Source organism: Hemitrygon akajei, chromosome 14, assembly GCF_048418815.1.
Source record: "Hemitrygon akajei chromosome 14, sHemAka1.3, whole genome shotgun sequence".
Taxonomy (NCBI): Eukaryota; Metazoa; Chordata; class Chondrichthyes; order Myliobatiformes; family Dasyatidae; genus Hemitrygon; species Hemitrygon akajei.
In genome coordinates, this window is record NC_133137.1 from 32,343,894 (window position 1) to 32,369,378 (window position 25,485).

At 41.5% G+C, this 25,485-nt stretch overlaps 1 protein-coding gene across 1 annotated transcript; it reads left to right on the forward strand.

Annotated features, from left to right (window-relative positions):
- The first annotated feature begins 73 nt into the window (after window positions 1-73).
- On the forward strand, window positions 74-17,288 carry LOC140738456 (2'-5'-oligoadenylate synthase 1-like). The gene is made up of 6 exons (XM_073065751.1): window positions 74-275; window positions 5,692-5,989; window positions 10,983-11,158; window positions 12,184-12,434; window positions 13,854-13,986; window positions 16,136-17,288. The coding sequence occupies exons 1-6, from the start codon at window positions 105-107 to the stop codon at window positions 16,631-16,633; spliced, it is 1,527 nt and encodes a 508-aa protein (XP_072921852.1). The 5' UTR covers window positions 74-104; the 3' UTR covers window positions 16,634-17,288.
- The last annotated feature ends 8,197 nt before the right edge of the window (window positions 17,289-25,485 follow it).

The following is a 25,485-nucleotide window of genomic DNA, read 5'->3' on the forward strand; positions in this document are numbered from 1 at the left end:
ATAATTAGAAGGCGGGGCTAGTGACCGGCTTATAAGGAGCTTCTCAGCGGCGGAAAGAAACAGTTCGGACGCCGCCTGTGAGGAAGAACGAACGCTGAGTAACGATGGAGCTAGACAAAATACAGCCCAACAAACTGGACGACTTCATTAAAAATAACTTGGAGCCAAGCGGGTTTAGTGTCGAGGTGAAGGAAGCCGTGAACAGGATCTGCGAGTTTTTAAGAAATCAGTGTTTCACCAAACAACCCAACGTTAAGGTGATCAGAGCCGTTAAGGTGAGTGGGTTAGTTTTTTTTAACGAAAAATACTTACCGAGTGGTACTTACTATAATTCACTTTTTAAAACAGCAAGCGCTTCTTTTCCTCGTGAATGAGGATGCTTTCTGATAAAGTTACTCTCCAGTTTTTACCCGAATGTTTCTCCACTTTGTAATAAATGCAACTCTGCTGATGCCTCTTTAGTTCATATGTTTTGGTTTTGCCCTACAATTGAAAAGTTTTGGCGGGAAGTATTTTATACCTTCTCTCAACTTTTTAGGGTCCAATTTGACCCAAATCCCCTTGCTGCCTTGTTTGGTGTCATTGCAAATGAAGATATAACTTTAAATACTCCTAACCTACAGGTTTTAGTTTTTACCTCTCTTTTAGCAAGAAGAGCAATCTTGCTTAAATGGAAGGAGTCTACCCCTCCTACACATTTTCAATGGCTACGTTATATAGATAGATAGATAGATACTTTATTCATCCCCATGGGGAAATTCAACTTTTTTTCCAATGTCCCATACACTTGTTGTAGCAAAACTAATTACATACAATACTTAACTCAGTGAAAATATGATATGCATCTAAATCACTATCTCAAAAAGCATTAATAATAGCTTTTAAAAAGTTCTTAAGTCCTGTCGGTAGAATTGTAAAGCCTAATGGCATTGGGGAGTATTGACCTCTTCATCCTGTCTGAGGAGCATTGCATCGATAGTAACCTGTCGCTGAAACTGCTTCTCTGTCTCTGGATGGTGCTATGTAGAGGATGTTCAGAGTTATCCATAATTGACCGTAGCCTACTCAGCGCCCTTCGCTCAGCTACCGATGTTAAACTCTCCAGTACTTTGCCCACGACAGAGCCCGCCTTCCTTACCAGCTTATTAAGACGTGAGGCATCCCTCTTCTTAATGCTTCCTCCCCAACACGCCACCACAAAGAAGAGGGCGCTCTCCACAACTGACCTATAGAACATCTTCAGCATCTCACTACAGACATTGAATGACGCCAACCTTCTTAGGAAGTACAGTCGACTCTGTGCCTTCCTGCACAAGGCATCTGTGTTGGCAGTCCAGTCTAGCTTCTCGTCTAACTGTACTCCCAGATACTTGTAGGTCTTAACCTGCTCCACACATTCTCCATTAATGATCACTGGCTCCATATGAGGCCTAGATCTCCTAAAGTCCACCACCATCTCCTTGGTCTTGGTGATATTGAGACGCAGGTAGTTTGAGTTGCACCATATCACAAAGTCCTGTATCAGTTTCCTATACTCCTCCTCCTGTCCATTCCATTATGTCATATTTAAATTTAGAAAAGATCAGCTGCTCAGTCTTAAACTTGAAAGTTACTAATTTTAAATGATTTAAAACTTTTGACTGGAAAGATCTTTTTTTGGAGCACATTGTTGTTAGAACTGGACTTTATTTCATACAGGAAGATGGATCGTAAAGGTAAATCAATCCACTCCTAAAAATGCGAGATAAGCTTGAAAGTCACAAGACAAACATTTTATAGGATAAATTGTAATCGAATATACCAACTTACATAAATGTAATCAACATCAAGAGGCATTAAATAATCCTGTAAATAAGCCAAATTAAAAAGTAGTTTTTAGAAGTGTTTTGAAACTAGTCTGGTGTATCTCAGTCATTGGAGTTTTCAAGATTTTTGCTGTATTAGAGCAAACGGCCGCATCACCATTTCTTGTATGCTTGACCTTAGGAACTTAAAGCAAACCAGTATTCACGGATTTAAGATTAGGATGTAAGGGGATATATCGAGGAGCTAGATTATTCAGAGTCTTGTATACAATTAAAATTATTTTGAAATTAATCCTATAGAACACGGGCAGCCAGTGTAATGATGGCAAAACAGGTGAATGGTTCTCATTTTTTAAAAAAACTAACGCGCCTCCAAAGGTGAGGCCATCAACAATTTAGTAATGCAGTCGGTGTGGTTCCGTCCAAGTCACCTGCTCAGGTCCACTGGGGGATCTTATCAGTTTGCCACAGCTTTCTCCCTCTTGTCCTGAAAAGCTGCCCAAGGGCGACTCATTTCCGCCACAGTTTTGAGTGTCCTGTGGTGGATGAAGAGTTCTGAATGGAAAGCACGGATCTACACTACCCGCAAGAAAACTAATTTCAGCGTAGAATATGGCAACGTGTACATGTACTTTGATAATAAATTTGTTTTTGAACTTTGGAAGTTACACTGGGAGTAAGTCTAGAGTTCCCGCTTTTTTAAAAAAGAAACTTGAGGTTTTTTCTTGAGGTGGAAGTGTTGCTGGTAGGTTAAAGTGTGCGCAATGAGGAACACTGCGCTTCCGTGAGAAGGGCGGCCGCAGAGAGGTGAGGTCGAGGAAGAATGTTCTCCTTTCTAAGTCTGCTGTTTGCTAAAGGAACGGTATAGCAGCCGGTGGAAGCCGGACGTGTGGAAGATCAGGGAGGATTTAGTGGGAATGACTCTGCGGGAGGTGTCCATCTAACACTCGCAACGTCAACAGGAGAGAGATGAAGTCTTGCAAGGTCAATTCAGAAACTTAGGCAGAAAATGCTAAAAAAAAACAGTACCTCAGGGTTATAATTTCAGGATTACTCGCAGAGCCCTGTGCTAAGAAGGCAACAACTTGGAAGATAATACAATTAAACCTGTGGCTCAGGAGATCGTGCAGCAGCAAGGGCTTTGGATACACGGATCATTGGGCTGTCTTCCAGGGCAGGTGGGAACTGTAGAAGAATGACCGGTTACACGTAAAGGAGAGGGGCACAGGGAGATTTGTTAGTGCTCCTTGGGAGGGTTTCGGGGATATGTGGCAGGGAGTGGGAGCAGAAAGTTAGATGGTGGAAGTTTTCAGGGGAGTAGTGATGAGATCAGGTGTGAGTGGAAGATGAAGCAGATAGGATCATGTTAATGAAGGCAGTGGGGCGAATGGGACTGAAGTCTATTTACCCCAGTACAAGGTGTATTTCAGATAAGGCAGATGAAGTTAGAGCCTGGATTAGTACATGGAATTAGTGTTGTAGGAATTGTGGAGACCTGGTTGAGGGAAGGTCAGGACTGGCAGCACAATGTGGCAGGATTCGGATGTTTCAGACAGGATAGAAGGAAATGCAAAAGAGGAGGAGGAGGAGTTGCATGACTGAACAGGGAGGTTGTCCTGGAAGGTTCGTGCTGTGAGCGGAGAATCGAGACTAAGAAAGGTGCCATCACTATGATGGGTTGCACCACTGGCCTCCCAACAGCTTTGAGAGGTAGAAGACACATATGTCAGCAGATTATGGTGTGGAGAGGTGTAGAAGAAACCGAGCAGTTGTAGTGTGACCTTAATTTCCCCAATATTAACTGGGTCTTCCTTGGTGCCAGAGGCCTAGATTGGGCAAGGTTTGTTATTGTATCCAGGAGGCATTCCTGATACTGTATCTAGATAATCCAACTTTGGAAAGGGTCATACTAGACCTTGCTGTATGAAATGAACCTTCTCAGGTAGTCGGGTTTCAAATATAAATTGCAGGTTACCTAGCAATATATGATACTATATCGATTTGGTAAAAGCTAGTTGACATTCCCTGAGTACAATCCTATCCCTCCTACCTCTCTAATTAAGCACGTATCAAAGAATCGTCACAAGTAACGGCAGGGAAGGAGGCCATTGTGTCCAGGCAACCACATGGGAGCTTTAGGTTAGCCCAATTTCCCAGCTCTTACTCCATTGCTTTGTAGGCTTGGACTGTTGTAGTCATCTGTGTAAATGCAATGTGTGTTTCTGCGTCTATCACCGTTTCAAGTGGTAAGTTGTGGACAGCATTACTTATTTACTGATTTTTTTTTAGAAAGTATAGAACTTTAGTCTAATCCTTCAAGAATTGGCGGATTTGGTGAGATGTTCAAACTTTGAAAATCTCAAACCTCAGTCCATGCACTTTTGAAGCACAGGTGGGACAAGGAGGTGGATTGGCTATTTGCATATATTAATAGGCATGGAAGATTCTCATTTTATCCCTCTTCCCCAGAGATCACACCTGCCCTTGTCCCTGCAACCACCAGTCATGGCTGGGATACTTGCCTACTTCACTATGGGCAGCACTCCATTAATACTGAAATGACATAATTGCAGGGACCTGCTGAATGGTCTTGCACTGGCCAATCAGATAGACCTCTCAATAGGATCAGTTACATCTCTACAACAGACAGGTTAATCTAAGCTTCCACGTTTCTCATTCTTGTCAAGTTTTAGTCCGCGAGTCTGTCACATTTGCTCCTCTGCAAAGGGAAGAGAGCCAAGTCCATTGAAATCGACTTTGTAAGCCTTGAAGGGTCTCACCCTGAAATGTCGACTTGTTTATTTCCCTCATGGATTCTGCCTGACCTGCTGAGTTCCTCCAGAATTTTGTGTGTTGCTCAAGATTACCGGTATCTGCAAGATTTCTAGTGTCTTAACTGAAGCTATTTCAAAGTTCAAAGTAGAGTATTATTGAAGTACATGCTGTATTTGTCACCATATACAATCCTGAGATTTGTTTTCTTGCGGGCATACTGAGTAAATCAGTAACAATCAATGAAAGACTGCACCAACCTTTGCATTCAACCAGTGTGCAAAAGATACCAAACTGCACAGATAGAACAGGAGAGAAATAATATCGAAAGCATCAGACAAAGAATCCTTGAAAGTTAGTCTATTGTTTGTGTGAACATTTCAGTGATGGGGCAAGTAAGTAATTCCCCCCCCCCCCCAGTTCAAGAATCTGATGGTTGAGGAGAAATAACTTCCTGAACCTGGTGGTGTGAGTCCTGAGGCTCCTGTACCTTCTTCCTGATGGCAGCAGCAAGAAGAGAGCATGACCTGGGTGGTGAGTGTCCATGACGACAGATGCTTCTTTCCTGTGACAGTGCTCCATACAGATGTGCTCAGTGGTGGGGAGGACTTGACCCATGTTTTGAGGGAGTAACAAGGCATACATTTGGCTTCAACAAACAGTTTGTTATTAGTTTGTCAGTGAATATGGGCTTAGAATGTATGGAATTATGCTAAATTTTTAGAAAAAAATAATAGAAAGAGATTTGGGCATTAAATTTGATGGCAGCGTTCTGTATAGGATGGAGGTATGTGCACAGGTTACCTCTCCATTTCCTTGGAAAGACTGCATGTGTGTTCCTCCAGTGAGGACAAGGCTGGATGGTGATAACAATGACCAACTGTTAAATGTCTTCTATGAATGTGCTGCATCTCTACCTGGGGATATCCTTAGAGTGTTTGTTCAACTGCCTCCCTTCCTGATTTTCAGGAAAAGGGGAAAGTTCTGAACTAAAGGGGTGGAACAAAGCACTACCATGCACATAAAACATACTGGTTATGTCAAACCTGATTTCAATTCTAATTCTGGAAATGTTTGAAAACGATGATTAGATATGCAATTTTTTTGTTCACAGGGTGGATCTTCAGGAAAAGGAACAGCTTTAAAAAAGAGCTCGGATGCAGATATCGTAGTCTTTCTCAGTTGCTTCACGAGTTTCCAGCTCCAGAGAGACACCAGGCATGAAATTCTTGAGGAAATTCAGACAATGCTGGATAAATGTTCTAAAAGCCTTGCATATTCAGTCAATAATATCAATGTCAACATCGTAAAGCAAAGTATCACATCGCCAAAATCTTTAAGCTTTGAGCTGCAATCAAGGAAGAGCTCAGAGAGTGTGTCATTTGATGTTCTGCCAACCTATGATGCATTAAGTAAGAATTAATAGCAATATTACATTGACTATAATTAATAGTAATGTTACATCTCAAATGTAATTTTAATTCTTCTATCACTGCTTCTATGGATAGGTGGAAAGAAAGGAGCTTGTCTGATTTGCTCTCTTCCCTGCCTGAAGGACAGGCAGGGGACAAAACATAAATGTAGCCAGTTAGAGGGGTTGAAATGTGTCTATTTCAACACTAGGAGTATTAGGAATAAAGGGGATGAACTTAGAGCATGGATCAGTACGTGGAACTACAATGTTGTGGCCGTTACTGAAACTTGGTTGGAGGAAGGGCAGGATTGGCTGATGCAGGCACTGGAGTTTAGGTGTTTTAAAAGGAATAGGATGGAAGATAGAAAAGGTGGAGGGGGTGTAGCATTGCTGGTCAGGGATAGTATCAGGGCTATGGAAAGGGAGGACGCTGCAGAGAGCGTGTCCACGGAGTCAATCTGGGTGGAAGTCAGAAATAGGAAAGGATCAATCACTGTGCTGGGAGTAGTCTATAGGCCCCCAAATAGCCCTCGGGACACCGAGGAGCAGATAAGCAGGCCGATCTTAGAATGGTGCAGAAAATACAGGGTTGTAGTTATGGGTGATTTCAACTTGCCTCATATTGACTGGCACCTCCTGACTGCAAGGGGGATAGAGGGGCTGAATTTGTCAGGTGGTTTCAAGAAGGATTCTTGACACAATATGCGGACCAGCAGACGAGAGGAGAGGCCATACTGGATCTAGTTCTGGGTAATGAACCTGGTCAGGTGACAGACCTCTTGGTGGGGGAGCATTTTGGTGAGAGTGACCACAACTCCCTTAGCTTCAGCATAGCTATGGAAAGGGATAAAGTCAGACAAAATGGGAAAGTGCTTAATTGTGGAAGGGCTAACTATGAAGGGATGAGGTAGAAAGTAACAAGAGTAAATTGGAAACAGATGTTCAAGGGTGAAAGCACAGAAGTAAAATGTGGAGGAAGTTTAGGGACCACTTGTGCTGGGTTCAGGATAGGTTTGTCCAACTGAGACAAGGAAAAAATGGTAGAAAAAGGGAACCGTGGCTGATGAAACACATGAGGCAACTCTTCAAGAGGAAGAAGGATTAATATATATGTTAGATATAAGAAGCAGGAGGGGCTCATGAGAAATATAGGGTAGACAGGAAGGAGTTTAAGAAAGGACTTGGGAGAGCTCGAACAGGGTATGAGAAGACATTGGCATGTAGGATTAAGGAGAACCCCAAGGCGTTCTATGCGTATGTGAAGAACAGAAAGATGACAAGAATGAAGGTGGGGCTGCTAAAGGATTAAGAAGGCAACATGTGCCTGGAGGCGGAGGAGGTTGGGGAGTCCTAAATGAATACTTTGCTTCAGTATTCACAAGGGAAAAGGACCTTGATCAGGGTGAGGTTGAAATAGAACAGGCCTGTGTGTTGGACAACGTGGAGATGAAAGAAGAAATGGTGGATCTTAAAAACATCAAGATTGATAAGTCCCCAGGGCCGGATGTGATATACCCCAGGTTGCTGAGGGAAGTGAGAGAAGAGATTGCTGGAGCAGTAGCTATGATCTTTGAATCCTCTTTGGCTGCAGAGGAAGTGCAGGAGGATTGGAGAATGTCAAATGTAGCTCCGTTGTTTGAAAAAAGGTAATAGGAAGAATCCTGGGAACTATAGACCATTGAGTCTTGCGTCAGTGGTCTGCAAACTATTGGAAAGGATTCTTAAAGATAAGATCTATGAGCATTTGGAGAAGTACAGTCTACTCATGGATAGTCAACATGGCTTTGTGAGGGGAAGATCGTGCCTCATGAGCCTAATTGAGTTTTTTGAAGAGGTAACAAAAGAACTTGATGACTGTAGGGTGGTAGATGTGGTCTACATGGATTTTAGCAAGGCATTTGAGTCCCCCACGAGAGACTCATCCAGAAAGTCATGAGGCTGTTTGGATAATTGGCTTACAGGAAGAAAGGGTAGTAGTGGAAGGAAAGTGCTCTGTTTGGGGGTCGGTGACTAGTGGAATGCCGCAAGGATCTGTCCTGGGACCCCTGCTCTTTGTGATTTTTATAAATGACCTGGATGAAGAGGCGGAAGGATGGGTGAGTAAGTTTGTGGATGACACGAAGATTGGAGGAGTTGTGGATGGCGCTGTAGGTTGTTGAAGGTTACGAGAGGATATAGACAGGATGAAGAGTTGGGCAGAAAAGTGGCAGATGGAGGTCAATCCAGTAAGTGTGAGGTGATGCATTTTGGAGGGACAAACCAGAAGGCTGAGAACAGGGTTAATGGTTAGTTACTTAAGAGTGTGGATGAACTTTGACCTTGGGGTTCAAATCCATATGTCCCTCAAGGTCGCTGCACAGGTTGATAGGATAGTTAAGAAGGCCTATGGGATGCTAGGCTTCATTAATAGGGGGATTGAGTTCAAGAGTAGAGAGATCATGTTGCAATTCTACAAATCTCTGGTGAGACCACACTTAGAGTATTATGTTCAGTTCTGGTCACCTCATTATAGGAAGGATGTGGAAGCTGTGGAGAGGGTACAGAGGAGATTTACCAGGATGTTGCCTGGATTGGAAAACAAGTCTTATGAAGCAAGGTTAGCAGAGCTGGGACTTTTCTTTTTGGAGTGTAGAAGGATGAGAGGGGACTTGATAGAGGTCTACGAGATTGAGAGGCATAGATAGGGTGGATAGCCAGTACCTGTTTTCCAGGGAACGAATTGCAAACACCAGAGAGCATATGTACAAAGTTGAGGGAGGGAAGTTTAGGGGAGACATCAGGGGTAAGTTTTTTTACACAGAGGGTTGTGGATGCCTGGAATGACTTGCCAGGGATGGTGGTGGAGGCTAAAACATTAGGGGTATTTAAGAGCCTCTTGGACAGGCACATGGATGAAAGAAAAATAGATGGTTACAGGGTAGTGTGGGTTTAGTACTTTTTTTAAGGAATATATGGGTGGGCACAACATCGAAGGCTGAAGGGCCTGTACTGTCCTGTAGTATTCTAGTGTTTGGTGTCTGATTCTGAGTCGAGCTGTTGCTGCTGTTCAGGAAGAAAATGCACTCAATGGCCATTTTATTAGGTACTTCCTGTAGTCTTGGTCTTCTGCTGTAGCCCATTCACCTCAATGTTCAAAGTGTGCATTCACAAATGCACTCCTGCATGCCACTGCTGTAACACAAGGCTATTGAATTACTGTCACCTTCCTGTCGGCTTGAACCAGTCTGGCCATTTTCCTCTGACGTCTCCCATTAACAAGGAGATTTCACCCACTGAACTGCGCTCACTGGATATTTAATTTTTATCCATCTATTCTAAGCCATCTCTAGTGACTGTTGTGCATAAGAATCCCAGGAGATCAGCATTTTCTGAGATACTCAAACCACCCTGTCTGGCACCAACAATCGTGCCACAGTCAGTCACTTGGAATGCATTTCTTCCCCATTCGGATGTTGGATCCAAACAACAACTGACCCTCTTGACCAGGTTTGCATGCTTTTGTGCATTGAATTGCTGCCATGTGATTGGTTGATTAGACATTTGCATTAACGAGCAGGTGTAACTAATAAAGTGGCCACTGAGTGTAGATTACAGTGCACTTTTTGTCTGTACATGGCACATAGGAGGATTCTTTCATAGGAGAAATAACAAGGAATATTAACCCTAAATCTTACTGCTATTACTTTGCCACTGACATTAAACCAGTTTAATAACAAAATGAATTCCATGGGAAGTCTTGGGTAGCAAATCTAAAACTTGCTCTTAAAAGATAATATCTGCCTTTTTCCTTTCCTTTCATAAGAAAGTGATTCATTTCTTGGCCACTAGGCTTAATCTCATGTTGGAAGCTTTACCAAAATGAGTGTTACAGCTTGGAACCATGCCATTCTGCCCAGCTGATCCTGTTGGGAGGTGGGAGAAATTATCCTGCTAATTTGGAATGACCACAGACAGTTTATTTTCTAGAAACAATCTCAGGCTGTGATCAGAATGTAGATTTTATCTTCATGCCACCTGTCCCCACTTGTCAAATGTGTTGTTATGATTAAGGTCAGCACCAAAATCCTTGGTCCCCTTGCTCTGTTTAACTTGTATATCATAGCTCTCATAATTAGCTGTATTTACATCAGTTTTAACGCTAACGTGATTTAGATTCCCTTATTTAACATGCATCATGATATCTAGCAATGAGCAGATGTCTTCCAAAATCAAAGAGACGTAGAACCAGTGGTTCTACCTGCAGAAAGCTTAATGTGATACCAAGATGCAGAAAGCATTAGTCATTACTTTGGGTTAAATTTACAAGTGATTTCTTTGCAGAAATAGTCACAGAGCACAACAGCACAGAAACAGGCCTTTCAGCCCATCTACTCCATGCTGAACTATTATTTTGGCCAGTCCCACCAACTTGTACCTGGACCATAGCCCTCCATACCACACCCATCTACGTATCTATCCGAATCTCTTTTAAATGTTGAAATTGAACCTGCAGCCACCACTCTGTTGGCAGCTCATTCCACACACTCACAACCCTCATGTGAAGAAGTTCCCCCAAATGTTCCCCTTAAACCAAGGGTTCCCAACCTGGGGTCCACAGGCCCCTTGGTTAATGGTCCATGACATAAAAAAGGTTGGGGACCCCTGCCTTTTTTTAAAAAAAAAAACAACACTCAACTTTAAACCATGATCTCTAGTTCTAGTGTTGCCCAACCTTAGTGGGGGGAAAAAAGCCTGCTTGTTTTTACCCCATCTATATCAGTCATAATTTTGAATACCTCTATCAAATCTCCCCTCATTCTCCTTTGTTTGTTACATAAACTTCAGCAAACTCTTTCTGGGAACCTTTGGGGAAGGTGGAAAACTATCCTGAGATTAAATAAACTGGAGTGAATCCAATAGAATGGTCCATTTGGTCTTGGAAGTGATATTTGAACAGTTATTAAGCAATATTCTTTTGACCATGTTCTTGTTCATCATTTCATTTCTTGCAGCACCACAGTGTAATACAAGTAAAGCACATCTTGAACTAATCCAATTTGAAAAACATAATGAGATCACAGATGGAGAATTCTCTGCTTGTTTTACTGAACTTCAGAGAAGATTTGTGAAACGGCAGTTTCCAAAGGTTAAAGACTTAATTCGCCTGCTGAAATATTGGTACAAGGAGGTGAGTGATGGAAGAAATTGATAATTGTTAATCATTGAAAGACAATGGAAGGGTTGTTGTATCAAACCTAAAATGCTATCTTGCTTTGATATCTCAGTGTACACCTTCCTCTTTGGCATTTCCTTAGGATCATGGACTAAGTGTGTCCCTAGTCCAATGCATCAGGTTCTCAATACAGTCTTGAACATCCCTTCTCCAAGTTTGAATGGTTATGGACCAAAGATCCCCAGAGTCTTTGGGGATGTTGCTGTTTGCTTTTCTCTCCTGAGGACCTGCCCAATAGCCATTGCAGGAAACCGATGAGATACCATTGTATGTTCAGTGGTAGATCACAGCTCTCCAATGAAATCACTGACTTCCATGGTACAATTTTGGATTGAGTCCCTAGTTTCCAGAGTATCCTCCCAGCATGCAGCCTGCTTCAGGCTAGAAATGGTCAGAAAGACATTTATAATTGATACTTATTTTTGATTCAATTTCCCATTCGGTTAAGAGTTAACATAAGGATGTGATGGTCTTCTCAGCTTGACTGAAGGCACCACAGCACTGTCAGAGATTGGACAACATGTACTCTCCAACTGACTGACAATATACAGATAATTTAGTCACTTCTAGCATTGCCCTGTGTGAAATCTTGCTTTACACAAATGGGGTACTTAAATCCAAGTCTTTTCTCTATATGTTGTTCTGGTACACTCAAAACATACATAAGGCCAAGAAAACAGGAGGAGGAGTCATTACATGGGAGTTTGACTTTGGGCTGTGATCGTGCCTGACCTGACCTAGATCTCAGTGCAGATTCAGCAATTTGTGTGACGGAGATGTTGAGATAGGGGCCACTCGGGAATGATACCGTGTATTTATAATGTAACCATTGGTCTAGGTGTGGTCTTAGCATGTAATCTCAGGGAAGCTGTGTCATCAGGGAAAATAATGAAGATTCAAAGTATAGAACCAAAACAGGGTAATGAGGAGTGTGCTTAACATCATATTTGCTTATTGGTGATTGTCAATAATCCTCCTAGTATGTCAAACCACGGAAATCAGAGCTGAAAAATGGAGCACGACTGCCTGCAAAGTATGCCTTGGAATTATTGACCATTTACGCCTGGGAGAAAGGTAATCACGAAGAGAGATTTGACACGGCTGAAGGGTTCCGCACAGTCCTGGAATTGATCTGCCGATATCAGGATCTGTGTATCTACTGGACTGACTACTATGACGTCAATAATGCAGTATTTGTGGAGTTCTTAATCAAGAAACTCCACAACAGAAGGTAAGATTCCCAACCACAGTTTAAACTATGCGAATTAATGGTACCCTTTGTTTTTAAAATTGTGTTCACCTTCAGGATTCTTGTATATACAGGTCCAGTAGAGAGTAATACATGACATCACGTTATTAAAACATAAGACCACAAGATATAGGAGCAGAATTAGGCCATTTGGCCCATCAGATCTGCTGTCATTTAATCATGGCTGATTCAATTTTCCCCTTGGCTCCAATCTCCTGCCTTCTCCCTGTATTACTTCATGCCCTGACCAATCAAGAATCTATCAACCTCTGCCTTAAATATACATAAAGGCATTGGCCTCACATGGCTGTGGCAAAGAATTCCACAGATTCACCATCCTCTGGCTAAAGGATTTCCTTTTTATTTCCATTCTAAAAGGACACCTCTCTGTTCTGAAGCTGTGTCCTCTGGTGTAGACTGTCCCACCATAGGAGACATTCTCTCCACATCACTCTATCATGGTCTTTCACCATTCGATGTTTCATTGAGGTCTCCCTCATCCTTCTGAATTCTAATGAATACAGACATAGAGCCGTCAAATGCTCTTCATATGACAAACAATTCAATCCTGGACTAGTTTTTGTGACCCTGCTTTGTATCCTCTCTAGGTCTGAAGGTAACAGCTGAAAGTATCTCTTAATGTTCCTTATTTCTTAACTACCCACCGTTGCCTACCATACTGAGACGATTGATTTCAGAACCCTCAGCCTTATTTGCAATTCTGTACATCATTACGGACTACCCTCTGTCACCTCACCGTTTACTGCCTCAACAAGCTCTTTTAGCTAGTATTCCTATTTCACTTTTTGGCCTTTTTCTGTCAGCTTTCCTTCTCTTACGGAGTTTTCCATAGAGTACTTCCTCATTTCAAAGTTTGCCCCAAAATCTTGTGATACGTTCTTCACATTTTGTGGATGTCCATTTCTGTTTGTTATGGTGGCAGGTGGGGAATCTGTGGATTTATACACGTTGTGACATGTCTTCAGTGGATACATCTGTTTGAACTATTGTGGTGGTGCTTCGGAATACTATGATGATCAGTGACAGTATCCGAGGCTGTAGAGGAATGGAGAGTTGAGGCTACAGACACTACCATTGTAGCTGAATAGAACTAGGCAGGAGGGTTGATTCCCTTTTCTGCTCATGGTGCTGCCTGTGTATGGGACGGGGAATGGAGGTCTTTGATGTTCTGATGTTTCTGTCATTCATTCATTTGTTTTTTAAATTTTGTGGATGTCTGTGATGAGTAAGAATTTTAGGTTGTATACTGTATACATTCTCTGATAATAAATTGAACAATTTTGTCATATATTAATGCAAATTGCTCACAAGATGGAATTTATACGCAGTGCGTGTACACTCAAAGTTCAATGTTGTCATTGGAATGGCTTTATTTTTCAGACCGATCATTCTTGACCCAGCTGATCCAACTGGAAATGTGGCTTCATCAGATGGTTGGAATGTTATGAAAGATGAGGCCAGGAAATGGCTAAGGATGCCTTGCGTCTCTAATGTTGAGGCATGGGTCGTCGAGGTAAGAGTTTGAATAATTCTTGTTCAGATACAAGGGTGTGTAGATACATTATTCCCCATTTTCTGTCACCCTGCCAGTGTCTGGCAGCTGATAGACATCCCAGATTGCCTCTGCCCAGGGGAGATGGTGCAATCTGTGGTAGGCCTTCTGACCTTCCACTGCTTGAATGGTCCTCTATTGGTAATTTGCAGTCTCTGGTGCTGAAAATCAGCCACCTTACCTCACTATGTTGCACGTTATTGGTTGGAGTTTCGAGCTAAACAAGGCCCTGGTGAAGGTGGCACATGTGTTACGTGCAGATTTGAACGCATTGTGATATGGGTTTATTTCATTATCCAGGTTCATCATCCTAAGTGTTTAAAGCCTAACCATTTTAAAATACAGTTGATCACTAGATAAGTACACGACTGAAGCAAGGGGGTGACCTAGCTTTTGGGGTCTTGAACTGTGGATTTATACAACATGTTTAATGTTTGAAAAAACTTCTTGAGGTGGCAATCTTATTGAAACTGATCGAATATTGAAAGGGCTAGACAGAGGATGTGGAGAGGATGCTTCCTATAGTGGGGGATTCTGGGACTAGAGGCCAAGCCTCAGAATAGATGGACATTCATTCAGAATGGTGATTACAGGGAGAAGGTAGGAGAAGGGGTTGAGAGCCTCATTAGAGGGACATCCATTTAGAAAGACAATGAGAAGGAACTTCTGTAACCAGAGGCTAGTGAATGTGTGGAATTCATTGGCACAGACGGATGTGGAGGCCAAATCACTTAGTGTATTAAGAGGAGGTCGATTGGTTCTTGATTAGTCAGGGTGTCAAAGGTTGTGGGAGAAAGCAGAAGAATGGGGTTGAGAGGGAAAATAAATTAGCCATGATAGAATGGCGGAGCAGACTCAATGGGCTGAATGGCCTAATTCTGTTGCTATTCTTATGCACTTAAGTTTTCAGTGATGTGTTTGGGAAAATTGATCGGTAGTATCTGGGGCTGTGGAGGAATGGGCAGTTGAGGTTGTAGACATAACTATTTTACCCAGATCAAGACAAATAAGTTCAGTTCTGGTTGATTTTCTTTTACTCGTGTTCGATTCATTCAGCTGCTTGGCTACAACTGGTAGAAATGACTATAGAATTCAACAGGGAAATTGAGTGAAATTAACAAGCATCTAACCTGTAACTTGATGATCACACCAAAGTGGGTTCCTTTTTTGATTGTATCTTCAGCTGTGTAACATTAATGAGAAGTAGGTTTAATATCACAGGCACGTCATGAAATTTGTTATCTTTGCGTCACTGCAGTACATAACAGAGGAAAAATGAACTACATTATGTGTGTGCAGATATTATATCTTAAACAGTTGAATTAAATAAGTAGTGCAGAAAAGAAGTTGTGGTGTAGTGTTCATGGTTTCAATGTCCATTCAGAAAGGAAATTGTTGGTGTGACTTCAGGCTTCTGTACCTCCACCCTGATGGTAGCAATGACAAGAGGGCATGTCCTGGGGACGGGGTCTTTAATGAAGCATGCCACCTTTTTGAGGCACCACTCCTTGAACATGTCCTGGATACTCCGAAGGCTAGTGCCCATGATGGAGCGGACTCATTTTACAACTCTCTGCAGCTTACTTTAATCCTGTGCAGTAGCTCTCCTCCCCCATCCCCACCCATACCAGACAGTGATGCAGTCAGTTAGAATGCTCTGTCGAAATTTGCAGGTGTTTTTGGTGACAGACCAAATAATGGAGAATGGTGCTCCAAATGAGCGGCCAATCCTGATGTTAGTCCTGATGAAGGGTCTCGGCCGAAATGTCGACAGCACTTCTCCCTATAGATGCTGCCTGACCTGCTGCGTTCCACCAGCATTTTGTGTGTGTTGCTTGAGCAAATCAGTTGTCTTCTGATTGAGACCATGACAGCCTATTCTGCACTGTTCTAGCTAGCGTTCCCACTGCACGCATCCACCCTCGCTTCAGCCACCACAATTTCTTCCACAGAGTGCACTTGGTGCAAGTGTAATTTTGCACACTAACAACACCCATTGCCACCCATCAAGTTGTCGTTTCCCATCTCACTCTTTTGTTTTCTGTCACCTCTGAAGTATAAAAGGAACGTATTTTACTTCTGTCCATTTTTTTTGTTTTGTGTACCTCAGCCAGTGAAGACATTTGGAGTCACGGTGACGGCCCTGGATGGTAACTGGTTTCAGCAAAATGCCAGCATTTACAGTAAGGTCTCTCAGATCAAACACAGCATCCAGGAAGAGTGGAACATCCCAGCTTTACAGCAACGCCTGCTATTCAAAGACACCATTCTGAATGATCAGAAAACCTTGCTGGATTCAAAGATCTTCTTTGATGCAAAAATCCAGCTGCTCACCCTGGGTTTAATGGAGATATTTGTCAGCATAAATGGGCGTGACCGGACAATCCAGGTTTTGCCAAATGACAAGGTTTCAAGTTTAAAAGATAAAATTGAATCCCTGGAGCGAATCCAGCGAAGCCAGTACTACTTAACCTTTCAATCAACGCCGCTTGAAGATGCACGTACACTGCAATCTTATGGCATTAAGCAACATTCTACCATCCTTGTCAACCTGAGATTGCGTGGTGGCAGTGAGATTCAACTTTCTAATGCAGTGGATCCTAACTGAACAGTTTGAAAATCAAAGGCAGTGATAAAGACCTGAATTAATTTTTTCATTTAAGGTACCTTTGGTTAATTACTTTAGTTGAATCAGTGTTAACTGTAACTGATGTGAGGCAGGAACTCTTGAAACACATATTGCATATTGTGTTCTTTCTGATGCAACATATCCCAAGTTAGCTAACGTGACCAATATCTGATAATGGAACTGGGGTGATTGGGAAGCTCGGATGATTTATGCATTGTGGGTACCTTGTCAGTGCACAATCCCCACCCCCTCGGACCTCATCAGACCCACGTGGACACTTCTCCCACAGTGCACTTTAAACTCTGGCAAACCCTAAGCTTGTCCACAACTCTCTTGCACCACACACGGACAAAGTGAATAGCTGTACCTATTGATCTTTGAATCTAATTATTATGCTTTTTTTTTCAAGGATCTTCTCTTAAAGCATTATAAACATAATGACTTGAATCAAGTAAAAGATTTTTCTGGGAATCCACATTGGTACAACATGAAAAATGGCAGCCATTGGCTGTATGGCAGGGAAGAAACTGCTCAAGTTATCTGAATAATAATAATTTAATATGATGTAAATTCTCTTTTGTACTGTGCGAAATTCAGTAGTCAATAAATAAAGCTGTTTTAATGTTTGAAGGATTATCGGGCTGGTTTTGCTCAATCGGACATTGTCTTTCTTTTTTCTTTTTTTAATCTTTTTATTAAGTTTCAAATTAATAAACATAGCAATAATGTTAATGATACAAAGAGATCGGGATTACATTAGTAACGGTTAACATGTAAAAGCACAGATTCCAAGTAACAAATGTAGTTTAGCCTCCCAATCTCTTGGTAACTAACCATGAACGAGATATTTTATAAAGAGAGGGTGGGGGAAAAACCCCCTAAACTACAAATCAGCTAAACTTAAAAAAACGTAGATTGGGCTGCCATATTTCATCGGCTAAAATTATAATTTGTCATTAACTCCGCTCCTCTATACATGAGCAAAAAATTACTAAAAAAGGATTCAGAAAGGGTCAACTTACATCATATGAAAATATTGAATGGCTTCCAAGTTTCTTCAAATTTAACAGAAGGGTCTATAGTACCACTCCTAATTTTTTCCAAATTTAGACATGCTATCGTTTGGGGAAAACCATTGAAATGTGGTGGGGGATTGGAATCTTTCCATTTAAATAAAATGGATCTTCTGGCTATTAATGTCACAAAAGCAATTAAACGACAAGCTAATGAGGATAAATGACTGGAATCTATTACAGGTCGTCCAAAAATTGCAGTAGTAGGATGAAGTTGTAAATCAACATGCAGAACTACTGAAATAATATCAAAAATATCTTTCCAATATTTTCCTAGAAGAGGGCAAGGGCAAGACCAGAACATAAGTGTCAAGGAAGCTACTTCAGAATTACATCTATCACAAACAGGATTTATATGGCAATAAAAGTGAGCTAACCTATCCTTGGACATATGAGTCCTATGAACCACCTTAAATTGTGTCAACGTGTGTGTGGCACACATTGAAGAAGTATTAACTAGTTGAAGAATTTTCTCCCATTTCTCTGTAGACAAACATATTTGAAGTTCTCTTTCCCACTCATTCTTAATTTTATCAGAAGTACCTAAGTGTATTTTCTAATTAAATCATAAATAATAAATGCTATTTAATTCTTCTGATATGGATTTAAACTTAAATTTTTTCTGTAACTTCAATTTGATGTGATATCGGAAAGGTAAGTAAAGTAGCATTCAGAAAGTTTCTAATCTGTAAATATCTGAAAAAGTGTAATCTAGGCAAATTATATTTATTAGACAACTGTTTAAAAGACATAAAACAACTAACCATGAATAAATCACAAAAACATGTTATTCCCTTTGTTTTCCATAAAAGAAAATCTTGACCAGTTGATGGTTTTGAAAAGCTTGATGGTTGAAAAAAAAACTTAGATATAATAGAACTTGAAAGGATAAATTTATTCAATCCAAAAAATTTATGAAATTGAAACCATATTGTATGTTTAATTACTAGATTTATCATTTATTTATTCAATTTAGTAAGTGCAAAGGGAAGCACAGCTCCTAAAATAGAAGCCAGTGAAAACCCGTGTACAGACTCCCGCTCAAGGTTCATCCATCGTGGACATTGAGTTTCATCCAACTCGTGTCCAAAACGTTAAATATCGAATATTGATTTCCCAATAATAAAATCTAAGACTCAGCAAAGCCAAACCACCTTTTCTAATTTTTGTAAATATATCTAAGTATTCCTGGGATTTCTGTTCTGCCATATATATGAAGAAATTTTAGAATCAATTATATCAAAAAAAAGATTTAGGAATGAAAATTGATACTGCCTGAAATAGATACAGAAATTTAGGTAAAATAATCTTCTTAATAGCATTAATTTGACCAATCAAAGATAAGGACAATGGGGATCATTTAGTAAACAGTTGTTCAACATGATCAATTATGGGTAAAAAAATTTACTTTAAAGAGATCCTTATGCTTCTTAGTAACTTTAACACCCAAATAAAATAATCAGTAACCAATCTAAATGGTGATTGTCTATAAATTGGAACTTGCATATTTAATGGAAAAAGCACACTCTTATTAAGATTCAATTGTGACAAGATCTGAAGGGTTATTCTAAAGTAGACTGTTCCTTTAAATGAGAGAGAGAGCTTGGGTGCTAATTCAGCTGAGAGTCTGTGAGTTGCCTTGGAAACTGAAAGGCGGAGCTTTATGATGGACAGCTGGTGCTCCGCACTACTGAGATTTATACAAGGTCAGTTGTCTTTTTAATCAGACACACAAGACACAGGACTCCTGAGGCAAGGAGGTCACTGGTGAGCTTTGTGTGCCCATGACAAGGGTGAGGTTTTGCTCACGGTGTGGACAAAGGAGTGACCGGTGGAACGCAATCAGTGTGTTTAACCCTGGCCTGGGTTGATAGCGTTACCGTGGAAATGGTCCCCTTTTCTGTGGTCACAAGTTGGTGACTAAGTTTCGGAAGCAAGGAGGATGACGTGGAGGATCGGCATCAGCATCAGCATTGGGAAAACAAACCAACTCTCTCTCTCTCTCTCTCTCCAACTCGACTCAAATCAAATTCCAGAACTGAACTGATTACTTACCATCCCACTGTAAGACTGTATCACCTAATCACGTCAGCTGGGGTAGCTTGGGAACCTTATTTACTCACAAATATATATGCATATACAAACCCCATTTCCAGAAAAGTTGGGATATTTTCCAAAATGCAATAAAAACAAAAATCTGTGATATGTTAATTCATGTGAACCTTTATTTAACTGACAAAAGTACAAAGAAAAGATTTTCAATAGTTTTACTGACCAACTTAATTGTATTTTGTAAATATACACAAATTTAGAATTTGATGGCTGCAACACACTCAACAAAAGTTGGGACAGAGTTAAAATAAGATTGAAAAGTGCACAGAATATTCAAGTAACACCGGTTTGGAAGACTCCACATTAAGCAGGCTAATTGGTAGCAGGTGAAGTATCATGACTGGGTATAAAAGTAGCGTCCATCAAAGGCTCAGTCTTTGCAAGCAAGGATGGGTCGTGGCTCACTCCTTTGTGCCAAAATTCATGAGAGAATTGTTAGTCAGTTCAAAAGGAACATTTCCCAATGCAATATTGCAGAGAATTTAGGTCTTTCAACATCTACAGTACATAAGATTATGAAAAGATTCAGAGAATTCAGAGACATCTCAGTGCGTAAAGGGCAAGGTCGGAAACCACTGTAGAATGCGCGTGATCTTCGAGCCCTCAGGCGGCACTGCCTAAGAAACCGTCATGCTACTGTGAGAATTATAGCCACCTGGGCTCGGGAGTACTTTGGAAAACTATTGTCACTTAACACAGTCTGTCGCTGCATCCAGAAATGCAACTTGAAACTGTATTACGCAAGGAGAAAGCCATACATCAACTCTATGCAGAAACGCCGGCGAGTTCTCTGGGCCCGAGCTCATCTCAGATGGACCGAAAGACTGTGGAATCATGTGCTGTGGTCAGATGAGTCCACATTTCAGCTAGTTTTCAGAAATAAACAGGCGTCGAGTTCTCCGCGCCAAAGATGAAAATGACCATCCTGATTGTTATCAGTGAAAGGTGCAAAAGCCAGCATCTGTGATGGTATGGGGGTGCATCAGTGCCCACGGCATGGGTGAGTTGCATGTATGTGAAGGTACCGTTGACTCTGAGGCGTTTATTAGGATTTTAGAGAGACATATGTTGCCATCAAGGCGACGTCTCTTCCCGGGACGTCCATGCTTATTTCAGCAGGACAATGCCAGACCACATTCTGCACGGGTTACAACAGCGTGGCTTTGTAGACACAGAGTGCGTGTGCTTGACTGGCCTGCTGCCAGTCCAGATCTATCTCCTACTGAAAATGTATGGTGCATCATGAACAGGAGAATCAGACAACGGAGACCACGGACTGTTGAGCAGCTGAAGTCTTATATTAAGCAAGAATGGACAAAACTTCCAATTGCAAATCTACTACAATTAGTATCCTCAGTTCCAAAACGATTAAAAAGTGTTATTAAAAGGAAAGGTGATGTAACACAATGGTAAACATGCCTCTGTCCCAACTTTTGTTGAGTGTGTTGCCGCCATCAAATTCTAAATCTGTGTATATTTACAAAATACAATTAAGTTGGTCAGTAAAACTATTGAAAATCTTTTCTTTGTACTTTTGTCAGTTAAATAAAGGTTCACATGAATTAACATATCACAGATTTTTGTTTTTATTGCATTTTGGAAAATATCCCAACTTTTCTGAAAATGGGGTTTGTATTTTGCTAACCTGTTTACCTTATCTTGTTTTATATTATTTTATTCACGTAGTTACTAATAAAATAGAGTTTATAACAGAAGACTCAGACTCCAGGTGTGTCCATTTCTGCTGGTTCTTTTTAACCCGTTATGGGGTATGTAACACAATTTATAACCAGAAAAACTACTAAACTGAGCAAGTAGTGTTATTACTGCAGGAATGGATCGCTCTGGGTCAGAGATATATAGTAACAGCTCATCTGCATATAGTGATACTTTATGCGTCCCATTCCCACGAATAATGCCAAATATATTGGGTGAATCACAAAGAGCAATTGCCAAGGGCTCCAGGGCAATATCAAATAGTAACGGGCTTAAAGGACAGCCTTGTCTAGTACCTCAAAAAAGCCTTAAAAAAGGGGATCTCTGATTATTGGTAAATACAGCAGCGAAAGGTGTATGATATATCAATTGAATGCAAGATATAAATTTTGGGCCAAAATTAAATTTCTCAAGTATATTAAAGAAATATTCCCGTTCAAGTCTGTCAAACGCCTTCTCGGCGTCAAGCGAAATAACACATTCTGAAGTATTAGATGAAGTAGTGTATATAATGTTCATTAACCTCCTAACATTAAAATGTGAATAACGATTTTTAATAAATCCTGTCTGATCCTCGGAGACAATTTGTGGCAATAACTTTTCTAATCTAATTGCTGATATTTTGGAAAAGATTTTAGAATCCACATTCAACAAAGATGTAGGTCTGTATGATGCACGTTCAGTGGGATCTTTATCTTTTTTAGGAATTAAAGAAATAGATGCTTCATAAAAGGATTGTGGTAATTTACCAAAAAATAAAGCATCTTTAAAAATTCTACATAACCAGGGAGAAAGTAATAGACAATAGGTGCAGAAGTAGACCATTCGGCCCTTCGAGCCTGCACCGCCATTTTGAGATCATGGCTGATCAATTCCCTATCAATACCCGGTTCCTGCCTTGTCCCCATATCCCTTGATTCCCCTATCCATAAGATACCTATCTAGCTCCTTCTTGAAAGCATCCAGAGAATTGGCCTCCACTACCTTCCGAGGCAGTAAACTCCAGACCCCCACAACTCTCTGGGAGAAGAAGTTTTTCCTTAACTCTGTCCTAAATGACCTACCCCTTATTCTCAAACCATACCCTCTGGTACTGGACTCCCAGCATCTGGAACATATTTCCTACCTCTATCTTGTCCAATCCCTTAATATATGTTTCAATCAGATCCCCTTTCAATCTCCTTAATTCCAGTGTGTACAAGCCCAGTCTCTCTAACCTCTCTGCGTAAGACAGTCCAGACATCCCAGGAATTAACCTCGTGAATCTACGTTGCACTTCCTCTACAGCCAGGATGTCCTTCCTTAACCCTGGAGACCAAAACTGTACACAATACTCCAGGTGTGGTCTCACCAGGGCTCTGTACAAATGCAAGAGGATTTCCTTGCTCTTGTACTCAATTCCCTTTGTAATAAAGGCCAACATTCCATTAGCCTTCTTCACTGCCTGCTGCACTTGCTCATTCACCTTCAGTGACTGATGAACAAGGACTCCGAGATCTCTTTGTATTACTCCCTTACCCAACTCTATACCGTTCAGATTATAATCTGCCTTCCTGTTCTTACTCCCAAAGTGGATAACCTCACGCTTATTCACATTAAACGTCATCTGCCAAGTATCTGCCCACTCACCCAGCCTATCCAAGTCACTCTGAATTCTCCTAACATCCTCATCACATGTCACACTGCCACCCAGCTTAGTATCATCAGCAAATTTGCTGATGTTATTTTCTATGCCTTCATCCAAATCGTTAACGTAAATGGTAAACAGCTGTGGTCCCAATACCGAGCCCTGTGGCACCCCACTAGTCACCACCTGCCATTCCGAGAAACACCCATTCACCGCTACCCTTTGCTTTCTATCTGCCAACCAGTTTTCTATCCATGTCAATGCCTTCCCCCCGATGCCCTGAGCTTTGATTTTACCCACCAATCTTCTATGTGGGACCTTATCAAATGCCTTCTGAAAATCGAGGTACACTACATCCACTGGATCTCCCCCGTCTAACTTCCTGGTTACATCCTCGAAAAACTCCAACAGATTAGTCAAGCATGATTTACCCTTGGTAAATCCATGCTGGCTCGGCCCAATCCTATCACTGCTATCTAGATATGCCACTATTTCATCCTTAATAATGGACTCTAGCATCTTCCCCACCACCGATGTCAGGCTGACAGGTCGATAGTTCTCTGTTTTCTCCCTCCCTCCTTTCTTAAAAAGTGGGATAACATTAGCCATTCTCCAATCCTCAGGAACTGATCCTGAATCTAAGGAACATTGGAAAATGATTACCAATGCATCCGCAATTTCCAGAGCCACCTCCTTTAGTACCCTAGGGTGCAGACCATCTGGACCTGGGGATTTGTCAGCCTTCAGTCCCATCAGTCTTCTCATCACCGTTTCCTTCCGAATGTCAATCTGTTTCATTTCCTCTGTTACCCTATGTCCTTGGCCCATCCATACATCTGGGAGATTGCCTGTGTCTTCCTTAGTGAAAACAGGTCTAAAGTACTCATTAAATTCTTCTGTCATTTCTCTGTTTCCCATAACAATTTCACCCAATTCATTCTTCAAGGGCCCAACATTGTTCTTAACTATCTTCTTTCTCTTCACATACCTAAAAAAGCTTTTGCTATCTTCCTTTATATTCCTGGCTAGCTTGCGTTCGTACCTCATTTTTTCTCCCCGTATTGTCTTTTTAGTTAAGTTCTGTTGTTCCTTAAAAACTTCCCAATCATCTGTCCTCTCACTCACCTTAGCTCTGTCATATTTCCTTTTTTTTTTAATGCTATGCAGTCTCTGACTTCCTTTGTCAACTACTGAGGCCCCTTTCCCCCCTTTGAATCCTTCCTTCTCTGGGGGATGAACTGATTTTGCACCTTGTGCATTATTCCCAAGAATACCTGCCATTGCTGTTCCACTGTCTTTTCTGCTAGGCTATCCGTCCAGTCAACTTTGGCCAGCTCCTCCCTCATGGCTCCATAGTTTCCCCTGTTCATCTGCAACACTGACACCTCCGAGCTGCCCTTATCCTTCTCAAATTGCAGTTGAAAGCCTATCATATTGTGATCACTACCTCCTAATGGCTCCTTTACTGCGAGATCGCTTATCAAATCCTGTTCATTACATAACATTAAATCCAGAATAGTCTTGTTCCTGGTCGGCTCTCGTACAAGCTGTTCCAAGAATGCATCCCGTAGACACTCTACAAACTCCCTATCCTGTGGTCCAGCACCAACCTGATTCTCCCAGTTCACCTGCATGTTGAAATCCCCCATAACTACTGTGACATTACCTTTGCCACATGCCAATGTTACCTCCCTATTCAACTTGCACCCAATATCCATGCTACCGTTTGGTTGCCTGTAGACAACATCCATTTGGGTCCTTTTGCCCTTACTGTTCCTCACTTCTATCCACACAGACTCTACTTCTCCTGACCCTATGTCCCCTCTTGCAAAGGACTGAATCTCATTCCTCACCAACAGGGCCACCCCACCCCCTCTGCCCACATTTCTGTCCCTACGATAGCACGTATACCCTTGTACATTCATTTCCCAGGTCTGATCTCCCTGCAGCCATGTCTCCGTTATCCCAACAACATCATAGTTACCCATTCGCACCTGGGCTTCAAGCTCATCTGCCTTATTCCTGACACTTCGTGCATTCAGATGTAGAATTTTTAACCCATTTCTCCTCTGTCTGTTTGAATCGCTGCCTATTGTGCTTAACCCAGCTCCCCGAACTCCCATCAGGCTATACGCCCCTAGAATTTTGTTGTCCTTCCTACATTTACTTATTCTTGCAACACATTTAACTCCATGTTCCGTCAGATCATCCCTCTGTACATGAGTCTTCCTTATCACTTGTTCCGCCCCACCTTCCTCTACTACACACTTAATATTCCAGAACCATGTAGTCCCCACCTGTCC